Source organism: Schistocerca gregaria, chromosome 5 (genome assembly GCF_023897955.1).
Source record: "Schistocerca gregaria isolate iqSchGreg1 chromosome 5, iqSchGreg1.2, whole genome shotgun sequence".
NCBI lineage: Eukaryota > Metazoa > Arthropoda > Insecta > Orthoptera > Acrididae > Schistocerca > Schistocerca gregaria.
Window position 1 is genome coordinate 324,021,790 of NC_064924.1, and position 17,628 is coordinate 324,039,417.

Genomic DNA, 17,628 nt, shown 5'->3' on the forward strand with positions numbered 1-17,628 from the left:
ATATATAAATGAAATGTAGTAAAAGTAACCTTCGTCGTAATGAAATTTATGATAACGAAATAAAATGAGTCTTTCTTATTGGCTCTTAAAATATACCGAGTGAAACACATCTGATGGATACTCTCAGATTACGTCATGTGGAATTTGCATCACTGCTGAAAAAAGGCCGAGGTCCGATGGTGAAGCGAACGTATCTCGCATTGCTGCAAAATTTATTAAATCCATTTCCTCTCCCGATATTCGAGCAGATTCTTTCCCTTGACAATGGGACTCACAGGTATAGCGAATGTTCGGCCTAACAGCATCGCCAACACTGATAAATGTAGAGGTTCGCCCAACCCGAGGCGCTATCAATACTGCCTGAGAGGGCCAAGCTGGAAATTTCTCCGCAAGTAGCATCCACTTTTCACTGCCGACTGTGCACAAAAGAAGAACTCCGAGGAAAAACTTCTGCTAGGTCACAACTGGAAAAACATTAGCCCCATCAACCAGGGCGCCAAACTACCATCAACGGAAACTACACAGACAGAAATTACTTGAAATAAAAGCAATCTAAGGAACGCAAAACATCGACGAACGAATCAGGTTTACAACATCACAAAAATTTTACTTAATTCAGATACAAAAATTATTTTCACAATTGTCCTACAGCTACTTTTTGCTGGTGATGTTGGCTCACCTACGATATTTTAACAACCGTTCACCCAGTTATTGGCGAACATGTAACATTAATCATCTACGTGCGTACTTGATTCTTAGTGACTATTTTACAAACAAACTCGAAAATTTCTTTATTGCAACACTGTTTGGTACGCGACACTGCTTCAGCCGGAAATTTTACTCGCAAATAAAACAAAAAGAAGTGGTAATATGGGGTCTATTTTCATCCCACATATCTGCTACAAAATCGACAGTTGTTTGTTATGTAAGCTTGTGTGAGAGATTCGTATTGTATACTCGTTTTGGATTTCAACACAGATTGCTGCCTTAGTAGGTATACGATCAGCAGAGCCAACCGATTGCACGTCAAATTCTTTTTTAACAGTTACAAACGCTTTGCATTTCGTTCATAATTTCTATGTCAGTTCAAAATCTTTTTTATTGTTAAAGAAGCAAGTAACCTGGTACCACGCTACATTGTAGGGCTCGCAGCAGAATAAGCTCACGTTCTCAACACTTCATTTTGTGGTTAAACGTCGAGGGATTTCGCTCCACATATCTACCATACATGCACATCTCAATTTTGGTCCCTACTTCAGTTGTTGCCTGACTGTTGTGGTTGTGGTAATCATCGTTCCTAAGTGTAGTATTGAGTATCTCTCTATGCTAGTTAGCATCCACTATCTTCTTCTATGTGTAACTGCTGCAACTTAACGTCTTCGCAAGCTTGCCCATTGAAGTTTAGCCTTACCCGTCCTCGACAATTTTAACCCCCACACTTACCTCTATAATCAAATTACTCATGGAGTTTCCTGCTAACTGGTGCTTTCCTTCAGCCATGCTATGCCATTAATTTCTCCTAGATTCGGTTTATTAACACCTCAGTAGGCTTCCGAGCTATTCTTTAATCTTCAGCGTTCTTCTGCAGCATTACATTTCAAAAGCTTCTATTTGTGTCTTAACTGTTTAACGGAACATTTCACTTTCATACAAACAGTTTCAATAAAGGCCTCCCAAATTTACGTTAACATTAGATAAATACCTCTCACTTTCAGAAACTTTTTTCTCGCTATTTCAAATCTGTAATTTACCTCCGCTTCACTTCTTCCACCGTGAGTTACTTTGCTCCCAAAAGACCAAAACTCACCTCCCACCTTTACTGTCTCATTTCCTCAAATAATTCCCGGTTACTCTCTCATTTTGTAACAAAATTTTTTGAGCATCATCTGATTAAGTTCGATTACCTTCCACGACGCTATGTGTTCCTTTTACTGATGTTTGCTTTATAAAATCTATTCAAGACGCTATCTGCTCCTGTGAACCGAATTGCAAAGTCGTTAGCTATCTTTGACAAAATTACAATATCATGGGCAAACTTTTTTCTTTGCTCTTCGTGAACTTTCATTCGATTTCTAAATTTCTCTTTCACTTCCTTGTTTTGTGGATAGGTTGAATAATCTGGGTGGTAGTATACATCTCTGCCTCATTCCCTTCTCGATTCTGTTGTCTCCTTATAAAGGCCTCAGATCCTTATACCTCCAGCCTGCTTTATAGACCAATTCTAAATATTCATTAATTCCCTATATTTTAGAACTGCTATATTCAGAATTTCAAAGGGAGTATTCGAATACATATTCTGGAAAACTTCCCTTAGATCCACAGACGCTATAAATGTAGATAATTTCTCAGAAACGGTAACTGTTTTTCCACTGTGTCGACTTCTAACAGGATTTCAATTGTTCTGAAATTAATTCGTGTCAATATTTCCTAACCTTGTCTTACTAAACTGACGCTTTCATAATACTGTTGTCAGCACTTAGCTTCTTTGCGTTAGAGATTAGTTCATTCTTCTTGAAATATGAGAGTATTAAGCCAGTCTCATGTATCATTAATACTATCTGGAGAAGTTTTGTCTTCCAGGAATCTAAGTTCTGAGGGCACGTCCTCTACTTAAGGATCTTTATTTAGAGTTAGGCTGTTCCGTGATCTGTCAATTTACCTCCTTGTATCATATGACTCATCTTATCTACTTATCTACTTCTACTTCCTGTTCCACAATGCTATCTTCATTTTCCTTTCCTTTGTATAACCCTTCTGCATATTCCTTCCCCGTTTTACCTGTATCTCCTGTACTTCTTATTGATGTACCACGCGAAGATTTGATGTAAACACAGCTGCTTCTCTGTTCTGCAAAGGTTTGTTTTTTTTACTTTTTCTATACACTGCGTCTACTTGTTTCATAGCCATGCACACTTTTACAATTGTACATTATTTTCTTCTCTAGCCATTCCTCTCTCGAAACTCTGCAACTTTTCCCTATCTCATTTTTAGAGGCTTGTGTTCCATTCAGGCGGTTTATTTGAGTCTTCGTATTTTCTGCTTTCGTCAAATAAGTTTCATATCTCGTGTGTATTAACGGTTTCATACTTGGCCTTGTATTTTCTTTCCCTATTTTATCTAATGCTGCATTTGTTGGTTCATCTCTCCAAGTCACCCGTTCATCCTGTATTGTATTTCTTTACCCACGTGTCTGTCAAAATATATCCAATATTCCCCATGAAACTCTCAATAACCGCTGGTCTTTCGACTTTTGCAGTTCCATTTCTTTATTGCTTTACCTTTCTGTAATTTCTTCTCGTTGACTGGTGAGAGTCAGTACGTCACTACAAAGTTATACATCCCAACACAGTAACACATGGACTTCTAAAATGATCATGGTCGACAGTGTTCGTGGATGCAATACATGTTCTCACCTCTCGCAGTATGAGGGCACGTCCAGCATTGTCAAACATGATCGTTTTTGTGTGGAAGCATGTGCTATATAGGCGTTCTGGCCGCCATATCTTTGAACATGTTAAACTTCCCTGGAAAAGTTATTGTGACACTCTACTCCTTCTCAGTGCGCGTATTTTAGGCGTGCTTTAGGTCCCGACTTCATTTTTATTCACGAATACGGGCGGCCGCATCGAAAAACGCAAATGAAGGATCTCTTGGAACGAGAGGATTCTTGGCGAATTCAGTGGCCTATCTGTTTCTTCGATTATATCTCGCGGACACATGCGAGGTGCACTGGCGAGACTTATTGTAGCACCAATTACTATCCAGCAAATGTCCGTTTCATTGGCAGAGGGATGGAATGTCATACCACAAGAACTTGCTACCATGTGGCCAGCGTGTGAGCACGTTGTAGAACACAACATGCACTGCCGTCTGTATGATCACACGCCCTACTAAGACCCATGTTATGCCTTTTTTAATGTCCAGAGGACCATTATGAAACGCGGTGGCTTCAGTGTTATTACTGCCTTTGAATAAAAGTATCATCTCTATTGATATCATTATGTGTTTCTTTCAGTTACCTTATGTAATATAGCGTAGCAGTACTTTCTATGTGTGGATCAAGTTTCATCGAACTATGTTACGTGGCAGTGACACTCTAAGTGAAGCTTACTTTCATCCTTAAGTTTTACACGTCAGTGCATGTACTGAAGATTACTTACATGGTCGATGATCATTTCTTACATCTACTTAACGCCAGGAGAAACAAGTGGTACTATTATCCCATAACTAAGCGCTGACAGGAACGCAAATTTCACTAATTCGCATCCTAGTATAAATTTCCCATTTCTAACGTCGTTGCACTGTCGGTGGGAAGGAAAGGAAAAAATAATAAACATCAAAGGTACATCGAGGTCACTTCAAAGATTTCGTTCTTATTGGGTGCGTTTTGGAGAAGAATTAGTCTGTGACCCCATTTAAAGAATACTTCCAAACTTGGCGTTGTGGAATCACGGGTAATTTGAAGTACATGAATTTTGGGAATGAGAATATCGATACCACTGCGTTAACAACTTTTTCACCTCGTACTTTTATTACAAGGACAACAGAGGTATTTCGTCAGTTATTCCGTCTCGATCTTTCTCATTACGTTTACCTGGCTATTTAATTATTAATGTCGCTCTACGGCGTCACGTTTTGAATGCTGACCGATTCTTCTTCTTCAGTAATCTGTCGATAAAGAGGCTACGTTAAAATAGCTTCCATTTTTTTCTCTTTCAGAGATGTGAAAGCTTTCTAATCTGCCTCAAATTATCTGAAAGTTTTTTGGCCGCGACGTGCGCCCCCATTAAGCGGAACGTAAAGGCTTCCACGAAATTAATGGGTATGCAACGCTCCTCGGGCAGTGTGTTTATGACAGAGCTATTAAGGACAATGGCACATACGATATTCAGATACGAGTATTGTAGAATGTTATCCGCTCCCATGACTTCTACAAATTGCTTTGATTGCGGAATCAAACGATATGTTCGCAGGATTAAGTGTGTCTATTAACCAGCTGGAGGTCCAATCGTCTGGCATCTTTGCCGAAGATTCAGAATTGTTGTATTTTCATCGTCAAAGAATGAGAGGAAACGCGCCATAATTCCTGCTCATCATTCTGTATGCTAATCGTTCACCGTATGCGTCAGTGTTCTCGGAAAAGTGATAATATGAGTGCTTATAACATTTTTCAATGTGTCTGGTTTTATGCCGGGAAATGTTGGCTCCCGTTAATTCTTTGGTAGTTTCAGGCGTACGCTTCACTCACCATACGAGAAATAGGGCATTATATCCTGCACATAATTTTTTTTTTTTTTTTGCAATTGATCAAATCTGAATATAGGAATGACAGGGCTAATAACAAAAATCATAGAGATAACAGTGATTTTAGAGCCTTACTACGCAAACTCACTACCGCCTCTCAAGGACTTAGCAACGGTAGACGTAAAAGCATTTCCTCTTGGTTGGAATTCAGTTCAAGGCGGTGCCTTGGAGCAGACAACTTAGTGCAAGGAACATATCTGAGCTCTCAGTTATACGCTCGGTAGACAGCATAAGACTTATGACTGGGTGACAGTATACAGCGGTAGGACTTTTATAGGGGATACGGAACAACGGCCGGCCTGAGTGGCCGTGCGGTTCTAGGCGCTACAGTCTGCAACAGAGTGACCGCAACGGTCGCAGGTTCGAATCCTACCTCGGGCATGGATGTATGTGATGTTCATAGGTTAGTTAGGTTTAAGTAGTTCTAAGTTCTAGGAGACTGATGAGCGCAGAAGTTAAGTCGCATAGTGCTCAGAGCCATTTTTTGAACAGAGCAATGCTATCCCTAGTTGTCAACGACTGAATGGGTGCCTACAGTGTGTAGTTGCTTGAACAGCCGACACTCTCATCACACAGTGGAATAAAGTATGCTGACCTCTAATCTCTACAAACCAACTCCATGCACTCCTGCGTACATTTTAATTGTCTCTTTTGCAGCTGCGAATACAAAACTGACGTTCAGCAACTTCTCTATAATAACTAACTTCAGTCCGTTACTGTCGTTGCTTGGAATTTCCATAAGGTCAAATTGTATCTAGTTCAGAAGGCCATTTGAGAAAGTGGTGGAGGTGATCCTGACTTAATTTATGTGCTGCTTATTTGTTTCCTCTGTAGAAATCTGTCAGATTTTCCTCGGAACTAGCACGGCTATGTATTCGAATACCCAACTTTCTTCTCGGGAGAGAATATTGAAAACCGTGCACGTAAAGCCCACAGACACATGCTGACGATTCTGACAGAAAAATGTCCAAGTCCTTTAATTTATATGCTGCTCCAGTGTTTAAATACTATCAACTTTAGGTTGTGCTTCACATCATAGAGAAAGTTTATAGAAGACACCATTGCAACCCAAGAAGGCGTTAATTCATTGTTTTAATACGGAACTATTTTCTGTATAATTTGCAGCATCTGGCATTTGGATATAAGTTTGTATTATCTCTCGTTGCTGGTAATCATTGTAAGAATATATGGTTACTATACATTTTCCTAATTTAGTTACGGAAAACAGCATAATATTTTCGCTGAAAAAAACTTATGCCAAAGTTGCTCATCTATTCAATCAAGGCAAAATTTTCAGATAAATTTACTCTCTTCTTTCGTAAGAAAATGAGAACAATGCGTTCAAAACCTGAATTTTAACAATAAATCTCTGGAACGGAAAGTAATGTTAGTTTATGTTCATATTTATCGGGTGATAATATGTCGAAAATTCTTCCAAAATAAAGTATGATTTAATGACAGATGTTGCTAGTGTAATTATTTATTTTATGTCATTTGAATAGTGGTTTTGTTACTTCTCTTCACGTCCATTAAAATGCAAAGCTAGTGTGTATACTTTTCATGCCGTTAAGGAGCACCGCTTCTTTGCCATGAGACCGAGATACACTCCTGGAAATGGAGAAAAGAACACATTGACACCGGTGTGTCAGACCCACCATACTTGCTCCGGACACTGCGAGAGGGCTGTACAAGCAATGATCACACGCACGGCACAGCGGATACACCAGGAACCGCGGTGTTGGCCGTCGAATGGCGCTAGCTGCGCAACATTTGTGCACCGCCGCCGTCAGTGTCAGCCAGTTTGCCGTGGCATACGGAGCTCCATCGCAGTCTTTAACACTGGTAGCATGCCGCGACAGCGTGGACGTGAACCGTATGTGCAGCTGACGGACTTTGAGCGAGGGCGTATAGTGGGCATGCGGGAGGCCGGGTGGACGTACCGCCGAATTGCTCAACACGTGGGGCGTGAAGTCTCCACAGTACATCGATGTTGTCGCCAGTGGTCGGCGGAAGGTGCACGTGCCCGTCGACCTGGGACCGGACCGCAGCGACGCACGGATGCACCCCAAGACCGTAGGATCCTACGCAGTGCCGTAGGGGACCGCACCGCCACTTCCCAGCAAATTAGGGACACTGTTGCTCCTGGGGTATCGGCGAGGACCATTCGCAACCGTCTCCATGAAGCTGGGCTACCGTCCCGCACACCGTTAGGCCGTCTTCCGCTCACGCCCCAACATCGTGCAGCCCGCCTCCAGTGGTGTCGCGACATGCGTGAATGGAGGGACGAATGGAGACGTGTCGTCTTCAGCGATGAGAGTCGCTTCTGCCTTGGTGCCAATTATGGTCGTTTGCGTGTTTGGCGCCGTGCAGGTGAGCGCCACAATCAGGACTGCATACTACCGAGGCACACAGGGCCAACACCGGGATCATGGTGTGGGGAGCGATCTCCTACACTGGCCGTACACCTCTGGTGATCGTCGAGGGGACACTGAATAGTGTACGGTACATCCAAACCGTCATCGAACCGATCGTTCTACCATTCCTAGACCGGCAAGGTAACTTGCTGTTCCAACAGGACAATGCACGTCCTCATGTATCCCGTGCCACCCAACGTGCTCTAGAAGGTGTAAGTCAACTACCCTGGCCAGCAAGATCTCCGGATCTGTCCCCCATTGAGCATGTTTGGGACTGGATGAAGCGTCGTCTCACGCAGTCTGCACGTCCAGCACGAACTTTGGTCCAACTGAGGCGCCAGGTGGAAATGGCATGGCAAGCCGTTCCACAGGACTACATCCAGCATCTCTACGATCGTCTCCATGGGAGAATAGCAGCCTGCATTAATGAGAAAGGTGGATATACACTGTACTAGTGCCGACATTGTGCATGCTCTGTTGCCTGTGGCTATGTGCCTGTGTTTCTGTCAGTGTGATCATGTGATGTATCTGACCCCAGGAATGTGTCAATAAAGTTTCCCCTTCCTGGGACAATGAATTCACGGTGTTCTTATTTCAATTTCCAGGAGTGTAGTATTTTCTGCTAATGAAAACATAACAGCATACTAAAGCGTCTAGTTCAGAGAACGCTGTATCCACCGTTACGACATTTACTTTCATCGCTTGTTGCTGTGCTCGCCCACGTAGAGGAAGTTACACCAATGAGTCAAAACAATATGTCCACTGTTCAAAGAAAGACAATGCCGCCTGCTGGGGGTACAGGAACCTGACGTGGTAAGGACAGTATGTAAATAGAGCAGAGACGAATCAGGAATCGTTATCGACTCTAGGAATCATATGGACTGCAAGTGGGAAAATACGTAAACGCAAACGACTTTGGCAATGGGCAGATTGTTATGGTACAGTGCCCGGCAACGATAGTCCTACAAACGGCCAAGTTGGTCGTTGTTGGAGTGCTTTTGCCGTAAGAACCTACGTAAAGTGAATGATGGACGGTGATAGCACAGTTAGGTGACTATGTACTGGACACGCACACGCACGTCTTGTCACTAAACGAGTAGGGCAAGGACTTGGCCCCTCCGTGAAGCAGGATGTGTGGCAAAGTGTGACAAATAAGACGACAGAGCTCAGTGCTGGTATAAGCTTATACGTTTCGAAGTATGTCATTCTGCTCACACTTATGAACATGGAGCTGCATGCGTTCCTGTGTCGAACCAACGATAGCATCGGTGCGACATCATCAAGACAGCACTGTGGCTCAATGGAAACGTGTTTCCTGGTCTGATGAAGCACATTACTTGGTCGATGGATACGCCGTCATACTGACGAACGGCTGCTAAAACCATGTACCACCTTGCGGAAGCTTGCCGGTTCCGGTGGTATATGGTGTGGTGGACACACACCTCAGCTTCGATGCAATGAATTGTTCCTAGTCAATGGCTGCTGTCTTCGTAAATGTTGTATCGATCCAGCCTTGATATCTTCTCCGATGGCAATGGCGTCTTCCATCACGATAACTGTCCTTGTCACAAGGCCAAAAGAGTGCTTCGAGAGCGTATTGGGAACTGATGTTGATGACTTGGTCTCCAAATTAACATGATCAGATCCCTGGAAGGCACCTTTGGTACGCTGCAGGGCGCAACCTTCCCCCCGTTTTTAATTCGAGTCATCAGGTTTCTGATTGGTTGGACGCACTCCTCCACGAATTCCTGTACTGCACCATGCCATCATCTTAGAGAAGCACTTGGGCCCTACGTCCTTAAATATTTGTTGGGTGTATTCCAATCACTGTCTTGCCGTCAGCTTTTACCTCCTCTCTCTGGGACTCTGGACGTCGTTGTCTGGTGTCTTAACACATTTCCTATTATGCTATCCTTTCTCCTAGTCAATGTTTTCCCTACATCCCCTTCCTCGTCGATTCTGCGGATAATTCTTCATTCCTTACTTTACTTGTAAACCTAATTTTCAACATAATTCTGTAGCACCACATCTCAAATACTTTGATTATCTTCTGTTCTGGTTTTCACTTAGATCATGTATCATACAATAATGCGCTCCATCGTGCATTCTCAGAAATTTCTTCTTCTTCAAATGCCGACGTTTGTTACTAACAGACTTCTCCTGGCCAGGAAGGTCCTTTTTGCCAGAGTTAGTTTGCTTTCTGTAGTCTGCTGCCTCCGCCCGTCATGCCTTATTTTACTGCGTAGGTAACAGAATTCCTTCACTTTGTGTGCTTTTTGATTACGAGTTGTGATGTTAAGCTTCTTCTATATCACATTTCCGAAACATCTCAATAACTTTGTCTTTTTTTCCTGTTTACTCTCAATCTATGTCCTATACTCATTAGAATGTTCCTTCCATTCAACAGATCCTGTAATTCTTCTTCATTTCCTCTGAGGATAGCAATGTTATCAGCGAAACTTACCACTGACATTCATTCACCCTGAATTTTAGTTTCCATTATGGAATCACTCACTCTTCCTCATGCTCACTCGTTCTTCTGGATTTAACAGTGGAATTCTCATTAATGTTACTATCCTTGCTTTTAATCTCAAAGGTTGTTTGGAGTTTTCTGTATGCCGAATCAGTCTTCCCACATCTTTCTTCACATCTTTCCTGGAGCTATATAACCTTGGCTGCCGTGCACTTCCTGTGTATTCGTTCCTGAGGAATTTATAATGATCAGTTCCTGTCTTCCCTTGAACATTTTTGTACTTCGTTTATCGATCAATGTAATTATTTCATCTGCTACCCGAAATGTACAGGAATTCCATGATCTGTGCGTAGACATCTGGTGTATACCAAGGACTTGCCGAATCCATAACACGTGGATTTTCTGCATTGTTGAGTTCTAAAAGTACAACAAGATGCTATTAAGTTAGCGTTCGTATGTTTTGTCTCGTCGATGTTCTTACAGGGCACATAATTCTCTATAAAGCGATGTTTTGAGCTCTAGCTTCATCACGTAACACGTTACACTCCGTTTCCGTTATTCAAGACTTGCTAATCATTTACCCATAAGGCATAATGTTAGAACATTTTGGCAGAATGTGGTCCGTTAGAAATATCGAAGTCAGCAGAGAAAGATCCGGATAATACGAAAATAACGAAGGATTAGGACTGTTCTACCTGGCTCCATTCCCATAAAATAATCGAAATATAAAGTTTATTATAGGTCTCATACTGTCTTTAGCCCTTTACATTACATATAATTCATAAACCAAATGCTTGAGTATGTAGCTATCTCTTTTTGGTGATTCTACAGTTCTGTAGATGTGCATGATTTTTTTCAGTTGGAAAATTTGTCTGCAGATACTCCCCCAGAAGTAACGTACAATACAATTTGCAGATGGAAACACAAACACTCACTACAGACATAGTGAGGTCGGTGAAATGAAATGCATAGAAAAAAAGAGTTTCTGATCAGGTGATAAGGGGTTAATGTCAATTGCAACAGGAAATGGTATAACCAGAGTGGGATTCGTTACGAATAAATAAATAGGGCAGAGAGCGTCTTACTTTAAACAGTTCAACGATAGGGTTGTTCTCTTCGAAATTGACATCAAACATCGCTGATAAACCACAGTCGCTCTCTCACTTTACAACATAATAAAAAGAACATTTGACGGATACGATAAATTATTACAAATTTCATCCAGCTTACAGACTGTGCACAAAATTGACAGTTATAGGTGACCATCGACCATTGAAAAACGATTTAAGGGGTCATAGTAAGCCAACAATGTGTTACATCAGTCATAATTGTATGTGAAATTCGAAACTTTTCATTTATCAGCTAACCTCAATGTGATTTGAGAAGAATACTTACTCATATAGATTTGATGTCTTTATTTAGCTACACTATAGCACTTTCTATTTCTTTGTCTCCGCACGTGGGTACTTCAAATACACTGCTGAGCGAAACTAAATGTCCAAGACACATCATTCAGTGCACATAGCTGGACATAGGCCGCCGCGGCAGACGACATACATGTTCGCACATTCACCCAACACTGTCTTCAATTACGAATGTAGTATGCCTGGGATCTTCTATATTGGATCATTAAGTAGTGCAAACACGTCACCTAGCCGGATAGATCACTTTTTTTTATGCACCCGTTTCATAGTCATATGAGGATACATCATTATCCAGACGAATAGCTGCTCGAAATACGGTGGTATTATGCTACTGGGGTATTAAACAGAGCTTTCATGGCACCTGCGGTAGTAACAGAATGTACTATGATAGCTGTGGACTAAGAGTATATTACTGCGGAGAACGTGCATCGTCTACTGTCTGATGTTCGCGAAAGTGACGGAATCTCACAGTAGGATAACTGATTGTTCTACAGAGTCAGTTCTGTTCCGACGGTGATGGCATCTTCCAGCAATCGATGACCAGACCTAGTGATTTATCTCTCAGTGTTACAAGTCCAGTATTGCGGTAGAGTGCTTTCAGGAGTATCATAGTGAACTCACTTGCTGCCTTGATCACCAAATTAGGCTGGTCTGAACCAGATGGAACACAAACGAGACTCTAATGAGCGCCAGTTCCACGCCCATAACCCAACCGTCTCGTACTTCACGAGAATTACGTTAACTGCCCGTGGACATCTTGTGCTACATATATCCGGAAAACTGCCAGTGACTTGTCGAATATGTCCCATGCCGTATTGAGTTCTAAAGGTGGAATAACAGGCTGTTCAGTTGGTTTCCATGTTGTTTTTGGCTCATCAGTATAGTACTCTTCAGCATACCAAAGTGTCCTTTGGCTGAGACGTGTGTGGGTAGGGTACTGATGGTACAACGTAGAACAGGTGGATGTTGTCTGACCGCCTGCTGGTTGCCTGGTTGCAGGTGGCGTGATGGGGGCCACGGGCTAGCGGCCGCCATGCTGCTGCTGGGACTGCTGTGGCTGTTCGCGTGCGCCGTCGCCACCGCCGGTGAGTGCCTCCACCAGGTTCTCTTCTAATACCCTCTGCTCTTACTGTTTCTTTCGGCCTTAAACGTTTTACTTCTCGGTTGAATATTTTAAACATTATCGCTACCTTTCTTCTTCGCCCTTATTTTGCCACGTGTCATAATTATTTTTACTGGCTTTGAGATTAGTTTTGTTGATTTTTTATATTTGAAAACTCATCAGTACTAGTTAATTAGATTTATTTCTAACAGAATGAAATGAAACAGAGCTGTTATAAGATCAGGCATTAGCAACACATTATTCCTCTTTCTTTAAGCACACTATAATTATCAAGTAATAGAAAATTATTTTCTTGAATGCAGTAACTACGAATTTCATATCTCTCGAAAAACGTAGCAGGCAACACACAGAGCTGTATTGCGCGAACACAATTAAAGGATCACTTTTTTGGAATGTCATAGTGTCTCCCAACTGCTACTTAGAAATTTGATATATGGCCCAAAGTTGCGTACAGCCTTTCCCTGTAATGCGGCAAAAACGTGACTCCCGGGAGCCTCACCCTACCAGTCGGCGATGCTTCAAATAGGAAAGTGTTGACTCATGCGAAATAAATATCAGATCACAGATTACCATATGGGGTGAAAGGTGAATTAATGATGTCACATGGCACCAAATTTCACCACAGTTCTGCCCAATAGAACCGTGGACGACAAACGATTGGAGGTCGTCATACCCCGTCATACCCACATATTTAATGAGTGGCCGGGGAAAACGTTTCATGCAGGGCGCCACTCAGAACGGAAAGAATAATGGGCATTATTGTAACCACCTTGTTCGTGATCATAGCGGTTCTTACATTCATCGCAGAGTCGACAAAAGGAAGAGTGAAATGGAGGGTGTGAAGACCTTCCCATAGTGTGTCACGTTTACGATGGCTTTGGGTAGACTTGTGATAAAATTTGGTGCCAATGTGACATCATTAACCTACCTTACACCTCATATGAACTTCTGAGCTCTGGCCTTTTCTTTCACATGTGTCGACACCTTGCTGTTTGAGGCGTCACCGATCCCGAGGGCGAAGCTACAGGCGCCTCGCTTTCGCCCCATTACAAAAATAGACTTTACGCACTTATTAACCAAATTTCAAACTCTCGTATTGGTGACAGCTTCGACAATTCTACAACGTCATCGTTTCATTGTGTTGCGTAGTGGAGTTACCAAGCAGATATAAATTCAGTTTCTATTTAAAGTCATTTTTATTTACTTATTTGTTTCTCCACACTATTGAGTAAGTGTTCAAAGATTTATATAGTTGAATATCTCTTTCTGTTTTGTGCAGCAATACGCCGTGTGATGCACAGAGTAAGATATTTCCTTATATAGTGTTATATTGACGTTTTGTCACTATTGTTTTACGATTGGTATTTATCATTTCTAGCAAAATTCATAAAGTAGCAGATGTAGTGTGAAACTTGGAACCTCTAGGGCGCGTGTGAGTAATTGCCCCTCATACTACACTCATAACCATAAATTAAGGATAATGCTGATACGTGGTGAAAAAGCACTCTGGTAGGTGGTTTGCGGTGGTTTGCGGGTTTAAATCACCTACGGTCGTCGCACGGTGGCGCTGACAGCAGTCCACATACGCCGAAGTGTGTTCGTGCATGTCAAAGTACGGTGCAGCGAGTAAGTGTGCAGACGTTTTCAGACGTGCTAATGGTGACAGTGTGTTGAAAATGACTCAAAGAAACCATACTGATGACGTTATGGGGGGTAGAATATTAGGGCGACTGGAGGCTGGTCAAACACAGCAGGTCATGCCACGGGCCATCCGTGTGCCACAAAGTGTGATGTCAAGATTATGGCAACGATTTCAGCAGACAGGAAACGTGTCCAGTACGGGACGTTCACAGTGTAGAACACCACAAGAAGACCGATATCTCACCATCAGTGCCCGCAGACGGTCACGGAGTGCTGCAGCTAACTTTGCTCGGGACCTTACCGCAGCCAACAGTTATCTCCAGACACACAGTCTACAGACAACTGAACAGACATGGCTTACTCGGCCAAAGATTTGTAAGGTGCGTTCCGCTGAGCCCTGGTCACTGGAGAGTCGGTAAAGTCTGGTGTCAAGAACACGGTACATGGTCATTGGAAAGTGGTCCCAAGTTTTGTTCGCACACGAGTCCCGGTGTAGTCTGAACAGTGATTCTCGTAGGGCTTTCCTCTGGCGTGAACCAGGAACCAGATACCAACCTCTTAATGTCCTTGAAAGGGACCTGTATGGTGGTCATGGTTTGATGCTGTGGGTGGGATTATGATTGGTGCACGTACACCGCTGCATGTCTTTGACAGAGGAACTGTAACAGGTCAGGTGTATCGTGACGCCATTTTTCACCAGTATGTCCAGATTTTCAGCGGTGAAGTGGGTCCCACCTTCTTCCTGATGGATGATAACACATGGCCCCACCGAGCTGACATCGTAGAAACAGTAGATATCCGGCGGATGGAGTGGCCTGCCTGTTCTCCAGACCTAAACCCCATCGAACACGGGCTGCGATGCTCGCGGTCGACGAATCGCTGCACGTCTTCAAACCCCTACGACACTTCAGGAGCTGCGACAGACACTGGTGCAAGAATAGGAGGCTGTACCCCAGCAGCTGCGCGACCTCCTGATCCAGAGTATGCCAACCCCTTGTGCGATCTGTGTACGCGTGCATGGTGATCATATCCCATGCCGGGTTACATGCGCAGGAAACAATGGCGTTTTGTAGCACTTGTGTTTCGGGACAGTTTTCTCAACTTATCACCAATACTGTGGACTTGCAGATTTGTTTCGTGTTTTTCCCAATGTCTCTATGCAATTATCTCCAGCTATGTGTAGTGTCACGTTGTGTGGCACCACATTCTGCAATTTTCCTTAATCTATGAGCATGAGTGTAGATTGCAGTCGTTTGCTAATTTTAACCGAACATCAAAGGAATAGATTTTGTGTTGGCTTAGTGTGAGGCTCCAGATCCAGTAGCTTAAGAACTTAGGAGTATAAAATTTTCCGTCACCTCGTACTTCCTTAAAAATCAGAAAGGTGGTCAGCACATTCAAAAGTTAAGCAACTTCTCAGAACACACAAATTTGAAATGCTGGAATCACTTAATGTTTTCAAAGAAGCAGCGTCCGTTCCGGTTACAACACAGTCAAAATTATACTCACTCACAGAAATAGTAACTGATCCATCGACACGTGTACTATCATGTATATACGAGGAGCTAAAACGTGCAGTTAATCAGAAATAATTCAGGACACTTGTCATAGCCTCTGAACTTTCAATATTAAATTAAAAATTTCAATATTATCGACTGCAGAAATTTTGCTGATTTGTCAGTAAAAGCGGGTGACTGATCGCTAACTGATTAATAACAGTTACTGTTCTATTTAAAGGCACTGTTGTATCTGAGAGACTATCACAAATGTTTACTAAATGTTTAGAATGTCATTATTTTTCTACTCACTATGTTATTAGGAAAGCCTTAATTTAATTTTAGATTCCTTGCTACAAATATGTTTCGCTTTTTAAAATGACCGTCCCTGTAACGAGATTCTACAGATGCATGTCACTTCGGTGTCAGTATTCATACCATGGCAGCTGATCGCTCTTGGACGCTCACCCCCGTCATATCCAGCACTGTAAGAGAAACAATTTAACACTCACCTTCTCACTTCTGTAACCCCGCAGTGACCTCGGTTCTTATCTCTCCGCGTCTGGCGCGAGCGACCTACTTGACTCACATTTCCAAATTCATCAATGTCAATTAAAATGAAGTACATCTTAAAATATGACTGTCTCGGCAAGTTCTTTTATTTGTTAATAAGCAATGTACTAGATTCTTAAAAAGCTATTTACGTCAGTGGACCTTTTTTTATTCATCTGTTAGCTGCTTGATGCATAGCTTAAAATTTGGTTCAGAACCGTGGTTTGCACCAATATCCGATTCGGGCTGCATAGCGGCCCACGGGCCATTGTCTGACTATCACTGTTGAACAACATCCGAGGTAAGCTTCCGATAGCTTTAACACCCCGTAGCGAGTTATCACCGTTTCGACGTTAGGTTATGCACATGCCTGGAACACAGGCCTTCCTGTGTGGTATGCAACTGTCACTGCAAAATTTTATAAAGTTATTAATTTGTTGTTGTTGTTCTCTTCAGTCCTGAGACTGGTTTGTGTAGCTCTCCATGGTACCCCTTCCTGTGGAAGCTTCTTCATTTCCCAGTACTTACTGTAACCCACATCCTTCTGAATCTGCTTAGTGTATTCATCTCTTGGTCTTCCTCTACGATTTTTACCCTCCACGCTGCCCTCCAATGCTAAATTGGTGATCCCTTGATTCCTCAAAACATGTCCTACCAACCGATCCCTTCTTCTAGTCAAGTAGTGCCACAAACTTCTCTTCTCCCCAATCCTATTCAACACTTCCTTATTAGTTATGTGATCTACCCATCTAATCTTCAGCATTTTTCTGTAGCACCACATTTCGAAAGCTTCTATTCTCTTCTTGTCCAAACTATTTATCCTCCATCATTCCATACATAGCTACACTCCATACAAATACTTTCAGAAATGACTTCCTGACACTTAAATCCATACTCGATGTTAACAAATTTCTCTTCTTCAGAAACGCTTTCCTTGCCATTGCCAGTCTACATTTTATATCCTCTCTACTTCGACCATCATCAGTTACTTTGCTCCCCAAATAGCAAAACTCCTTTACTACTTTAAGTGTCTCATTTCCTAATCTAATTCCCTCAGCATCACCCGATTTAATTTGACTACATTCCATTATCCTCGTTTTGCTTTTGTTGATGTTCATCTTATATCCTCTTTTCAAAACACTGTCGATTCCATTCAACTGCTCTTCCAAGTCCTTTGCCGTCTCTGACAGAATTACTATGT

At 42.4% G+C, this 17,628-nt stretch overlaps 1 protein-coding gene across 1 annotated transcript in view; it reads left to right on the top strand.

Moving 5' to 3' along the window:
• Window positions 1-17,628, top strand: part of LOC126272291 (V-set and transmembrane domain-containing protein 2B-like) — a 656,861-nt gene that overhangs the window by 410,102 nt on the left and 229,131 nt on the right. Inside the window, exon 2 of the mRNA XM_049975055.1 lies at window positions 12,615-12,700. Within this exon, the coding sequence (XP_049831012.1) occupies window positions 12,649-12,700 (52 nt within the window). The 5' untranslated portion in view covers window positions 12,615-12,648. The remainder of the gene's footprint in view (window positions 1-12,614; window positions 12,701-17,628) is intronic.